Genomic DNA, 6,455 nt, shown 5'->3' with positions numbered 1-6,455 from the left:
CGCTTAACAAATGTCTCACTTAGCAACATTAATTTGGGCCCCGTTATGGTCGTTAAGTCGAGGAACACCTGTACACATGCATGTTGGTTAGCATACTGTGGAAACACAGCCTTAATTGAATATTTTGCCATCCAGAATAGGACTTTGGTGTGTATTCATCAATGATTTTATCCACTGTGTTCTACAAATGTTGATTTTAATGTTTTTTAATGCTTTAATGTTCTTTATACTGTAAGCCACCCAGAGTCGCTGGATACGAGATTGGCGACAAATAAATTTCCTAAATAAATAAATGGGGAAAAAATAAATAGCGGGAGAACTCAGGTAGTGGGTTAATCTGCTAATGAAATGTATTGATAGGGATATAGAGCCGTGGTGGTGCAGTGGTTAGAATACAATATTGCAGGCTAATACTTCTGACTGCCCTGCCAATTGCCAGCAGTTTGGCAGTTCGAATCTCACCGGCTCAAGGCTGACTCAGCCTTCCATCCTTCCAGGGTCGGTAAAATGGGGACCCAGATTGTTGGGGGGGGAGGGGGAATATGTGACTCTGTAAACCGCTTAGAGAGGGCTGTAAAGCACTGTGAAGAGTTATATAGGTCTAAGTGCTATTGCTATTGCTGATTTTATGTAGGTAGCAATATCAAGTAACAGCAACTTCAGGAAAGAGCTTGATAAGCTGGAGAAGAACCAGGGCCTAAAGCAGGGGTAGGCAACCTTGGCTCTTTTATGACTCGTGGACTTCAACTCCCAGAATTCCTGAGCCAGCCGTGCTGAGGGGAAAGGGAGAGGTTTCCAAGCTGAGCCATGTTGGCTCAGGAATTCTGGGAGTTGAAGTCCATGAGTCATAAAAGAGCCAAGGTTGCCTACCCCTGGCCTAAAGAGATGTGGAAATAAAAGCCACAGTGACAGTGGTGGTAGAAATACACTCGGGTCTGTGACTCCTAAACTGGGCTTAGAAGATCCCAGGGAACAACATCTGAGCTCTCTGTGCAGAAGAAGGCAGTGCTAGGCACAGCTAAGATACGGTGCAGAACCCTCACACTCCCAGGCTTTTAGTAGACAATTTAAGATTGAGGAAGACACACACCACCCATAGCGGGTAAATGGTTCAAGTCACCAGCCAATTAAACCAGGAGACAAGAAGCAACGATAAGAAGCAATTGCAACCCAAAATGTTGCCCATCTAGTTGTCAGGATTCAACTCAAGGTTTCGTGGGAAAATCTGAAAAAAAAAAGATGTCTCCAGGGACAGCTGGAGAAAAATGCTAAAGGCATAGAAAAGGCGGCTATGGAGATTTTCAATCATCCAGGTCACGGTTGTCCCAAAGGTGCTTTTTTTCAAAACACAACTGGATTTTCTTGGGGGGTTTTTCCCTTGAAAACGTTTCATTTCTCATCCAAGAAGCTTCTTCAGTTCTGAATGAGACGCGAAATGTTTTCAAAGAAAAAAAACAAAACAAGAAAGTCCACTTGCCTTTTGGAAAAGCACTTTTGGGATACAGTAAAGAAGCAAACACTATGGCAAGAAAAAGAACTACACATAACTTGCAACTCGCATACCTTTATTTACGTTCAGCCTCACACCAACCCTGCAAGGTAGACCATTTCATAGATGGGCAAACCAGGCTGCCTAGCAGAATGCAAAGCTACACTGGGGGCATAACCTGAACCCAGAACTCCCACACCCAGTGACAAGTCTCCATGCATTGGGACACCTGACATTAGAAAGTTAAGGGGCTATTTTACCTGGCTTGATTATCTGTTTTTTTGCAGACCAAATATAGTAGTTCTAAGAAAACAGCAATAAAGTTACTCCAAAAACTGAGCTTTAGGCAAAACATAAGGATCCAGAATTAAATAGGATTTCTTAAGAGGGATTGCAGAAAAGGCTTAAGCAATTTGATCCTGAACATATCTATTTGGCAGCAAGATTCATTGCGTTCTCTGAGAATATCTGAGAAATAAATATAAGTTAGATTGCCCTCAAATATATATTTAAACAAACACAAAAGAAAGATCCAGCCTTGGACCTTTCTAGTGGCTTATGAAGCAAATTTTACCTAATGAATCTCATAGGCATGTCAGGAAGTGACCACCAGTGTACTTAATCAAGGCAGCTAAAATGAGCAAGGACATAATTAACTCTCTCTGCTGTAGCTTTTCATTTAAAAATTAACCTGCTCACCAATAAGGATCAGGAATTCCTTCCAGGAAAGCAAGTGGGATGGCTGAGGAAAGATGGATCATCCTATCCTCCCTTTGTTACTTAGTTTTCATGCTAGCCACAAAGGAAATGCATTCCCCGTGATCAACACTGAAAGGCAACAAGCAGCAAAACTCAATAACCACAGAACGATGGCATAGCTGCTTTTCTACAGAAATAAATCAGATACTGATATTTCTATGCTCATGTTTAGGTAAAGTTTCTCTTCTCTGTGGCTGGAATGGAAATCTTAGTTCTATCGGGTTCAGTTTTTTTTCCTAATCGCATTGATCCAACCTAGAACTAGCTACCGGTAAGGAGGAATTTTCTGACAGTTAGAAAAATTAATCAGTGGAACGGCTTGCCTCCAGAAGTTGTGGGTGCTCCCATCACTGGAGGCTTTTAAAAAGAGATTGGACACCCATTTGTCTGAAATCATATAGGGCAGTGATGGCGAACCTTTTAGAGACCGAGTGCCCAAACCGCAACCCCAAACCCACTTATTTATTGCAAAGTGCCAGGGCCACATCAGCATTGTGGTTCCCTCAGGGAGGGTGGTGTGTGTGGCCCACCGGGTAGGCGTGGCCAGGGTGGTTACAGCAGACTGGGTGGATGTGGCCAGGTAGGCATGGCCACCTCGATGCTCTAACACAGACATGTCAAACACAAGGCCCGGGGGCCAGATGCGGCCCGCGAAGTGGTTTCATGTGGCCCGCGAAGCCATCCTGGAAACAGTGAGGGAACGGACCCCGCTGCCTTGGCCCTGGCCCAGGCCAGCCGGGAGCCAATGTACAATTTTGTGGTGGCCATCTTGGCACTTGCCCTGGTGGCCCATGCCTTGGCACTTGCCCCGATCCCACCACCTACCAGAGACCCTCAGATCTGTCCCACTCCTGCCCAGGCCCCCATAGGCAACCTTGATGCGAATGATGTAGAACTGGTCACACCCACCCAGTAAGCCACACCCACCCAGTAGGCCACATCCACCCAGTAGGCTGCACCCACTCTGGCCACACACACACCACCCAGGGCAACCGCAATGCTGATGCGGCCCTCAGTGAAATTGAGTTTGACACCCCTGCTCTAACACCTCTACTCGAGCTTGCTACCCGGCCGTTTTGCCTGCTTTGTGCTGGGTAGAGCTGCTGCTCCGGGCAGCGGCTGCGGCCTAATGGACCTGCGCGAGCTGCTAGTGGCAGCAGTGCGTGTGCCCACAGAGAGGGCTCTGAGTGCCGCCTCTGGCACGCGTGCCATAGGTTCGCCACCACTGATATAGGGCGTCCTGCTTGGAGTAGGAGACCCCCAAGGTCCCTTCTAACTCTGTTATTCTGTTCTGTTCTGAATGTTTCATGAATGTATGAGAAAATTGCTCAAGTTAATCCTAAAATGGGAAAAGGAAATATCCAGGACAGGGAATCTTCCCTTATCAGTAGAAAAAGCAAAGTTGCCCAGAGATAAATGACAGGGGGAAAAAATGCCCCCTACAACACCCCTCACCCTTCCCTACCCATGGCAAATTCCAGAATCAGAAGCCAACCTGGCTGGTAACTGGATTTAACTTCTAGCACCCTTAATGGGATAATACATTTCAGCCCCACAAGAGGCTAATTCAAGAGATACAGGTAGGCAACCTTGGCTCTTTATGACTCGTGGACTTGAACTCCCAGAATTCCTGAGCCAGCATGGCTGGCTCAGGAATTCTGGGAGTTGAAGTCCACGAGTCATAAAAGAGCCAAGGTTACCTATCCCTAGGATAGACTGTACATGCCGTTTACAACTTAGTTCTCCAAAAGTCAGTACGGTGTATCTGTAGAGCATGGTCTTGATTGAGAAAGGAAGATCCATTACCAAGGCAATACAGGTAGTCCCCGACTTACAACAGTTCATTTAATGACAATTCAAAGTTACAATGACACTGAAAAAAAGTGACTTATGACCATTTTTTAAACTTACGACCGCTGCATTATCCTCATGGTCATGTGACCAAAATTCAGAAACTTGGCAATTGATTCATATTTATGACAGTCACAGTGTCCCGGGATCACGTGGTCACCTTTTGTGACCTTCTGACAAGCAACGTCAATGGGGAAGCCAGATTCACTTAACAACCGTGTTACTAACTTAACAAGTGCAGCGATTCACTGAACAACTGTGGCAGAAAGGTCGTAAAATGGGGCAAAATTCCCTCAACAAATCTCACTTAACAACAGAAACTTTGGGCTCAACCGTGGTTGTAAGTAGAGAACTACCTGTAAACAGATAAACGTGGCTTAAGCCCAAAGACAGAAGTTTTACAAAAATATCTGATAGGCAATCTCCCCCACACCCCAAATTCTCAAGAAGATAAAGGGGAGATGGGGAAGTACATTCACACTTGCAGGATTCTGCTATTACAGCCACTCTAGTAAAAGTAGTGTTAAATCCACATAGTGTCTGTTTCTTGGTCTGGTCTACCTAGTAGGGCTGACAACATCCAACCTGAGTTTGCTACTTCATTTAAGGGTNGATAGGCAATCTCCCCCACACCCCAAATTCTCAAGAAGATAAAGGGGAGATGGGGAAGTACATTCACACTTGCAGGATTCTGCTATTACAGCCACTCTAGTAAAAGTAGTGTTAAATCCACATAGTGTCTGTTTCTTGGTCTGGTCTACCTAGTAGGGCTGACAACATCCAACCTGAGTTTGCTACTTCATTTAAGGGTAGGGCAGGTTTTGAGACAGATTTTAATCTTTCCTTTCTCTATACAACGTGGCATTTTGATTAATAATCACTAAACCAGTGGTGGCGAACCTATGGCACGGGTGCCATAAGCGGCACTCGGAGCCCTCTTTGTGGGCACACGTGCCGTTGCCCCAGTCTTGCCTCCCCCCGTGACCCCCCTCCTCTCCAGCAGCCCCCCTGAAGGAGAGTCACCCCCGAGCGTGGCCCACACGGAGCAGTGCAGCCAAGGATACGGCAGCCAGGCAGCGTAGACAAGACTCTGCCCTCACACCCCATCATGCAGTTGATGCTGCAGGACTCAGGCAGAGGGTGTGGCAGCCATAGCGCTGCTGGACTGCCTGGGAGATCTGCGGCGGGCCCTGGAGGCAGTGAGTGGTCCTGTGGGCAAGCAGGGCGGGGGATGGGGGGAAGAGCGGGGGTGGGGCAGGAGGGTGGAGCGGGGGCGGGCCCAGTTTTTGGGCACTCGGTTCGCCATCACTGCACTAAACTGTCTCTTCAAGATGTCTTTTTCCTCCCAAAGAAATTATTTTATAGATAAAAACTGGTCAGACTCTGAAAACTCCATCACTATATCACAAACGTCTTCCCTTTGGGTTCTGTTTGCAAAGCAGCAAGAAAAGAGGGTTTGGCCGTATCGTTGAGACCGTGGTCACCGACTCTGCGGGGTTTGTATATCTATCATCCAACACTTTCCCACTACTATTCAAATACAGCTCCATTCTGTTTGAACCCTGTCCTCTGCTACTAATGTCAAATAAAAACGCGGCTTATAGAGCAAGCAGCTTATACGGCCTCTCCAACATGGTCTCTCTCACATGCAGGCAGCTTAGAATCCGGATCCAAGCTAGGATGAGGATATTGTGAGAAGCTGGGCCGTGTATGGATTCTCTCATGCTTAAGAAGGCCTGAGCTTTGTTTGAATTTTTTCCCACACTGGGAACATTTGTAGGGTTTCTGCCCTGTGTGGTTTCTCTTATGTCTTGTAAGGCTAGATTTGTTACTGAAGGTGTTCCCACAGTCCGAGCATCTGTAAGGCTTTTCCCCAGTGTGGATCCTCTCGTGTTTCACCAGATTTGAGCTCTGGGAGAAGCGCTTCCCACAGATGGAGCAACTATAGGGGGTCTCTCCCGTATGCGTTCTCCCATGGACTAGAAGACTGGAGCTCTGCTTGAAGCTTTTGCCGCAATCTGAGCATATGTAGGGCCTCAGGCCGGTGTGATTCCTCATGTGCCTGATTAAGCTCGAGCTCTGGCTGAAACGTTTCCCACAGTTTAAGCAACAGAACGGCTTTTCTCCGGTGTGTTTCCTCTTGTGTCTCGTTAGGCTGGATTTGTTACTGAAGCTGTTCCCGCATTCTGGGCATTTGTAGGGTTTTTCTCCCGTGTGAGTCCGGTCGTGGGTGAGGAGGGCCGACCGTTTCTTGAAGCCTTTCCCGCAATCAGCACACTTGTATCGTTTCTCGGCTGCTTTGGGTCTCTCACGATCCATCAGGCTCGACTGATCACCAAACCCTTTGTCATACATC

At 47.0% G+C, this 6,455-nt stretch overlaps 1 protein-coding gene across 1 annotated transcript in view; it reads right to left on the bottom strand.

Moving 5' to 3' along the window:
- Positions 1 to 5,713: 5,713 nt before the first annotated feature.
- The window catches only part of LOC107299767 (zinc finger protein 84-like), a 13,343-nt gene continuing 12,601 nt past the window's right edge, over positions 5,714 to 6,455 (bottom strand). The window contains exon 4 of the mRNA XM_029286866.1: positions 5,714 to 6,357. Coding sequence (XP_029142699.1) covers positions 5,714 to 6,357 — 644 coding nt within the window. The remainder of the gene's footprint in view (positions 6,358 to 6,455) is intronic.

Source organism: Protobothrops mucrosquamatus, unplaced genomic scaffold (genome assembly GCF_001527695.2).
Source record: "Protobothrops mucrosquamatus isolate PMUCROS unplaced genomic scaffold, P.Mucros_1.0 scaffold5437, whole genome shotgun sequence".
Classification (NCBI taxonomy): Eukaryota; Metazoa; Chordata; class Lepidosauria; order Squamata; family Viperidae; genus Protobothrops; species Protobothrops mucrosquamatus.
This window is presented reverse-complemented; position numbering and strand designations above follow the sequence as displayed.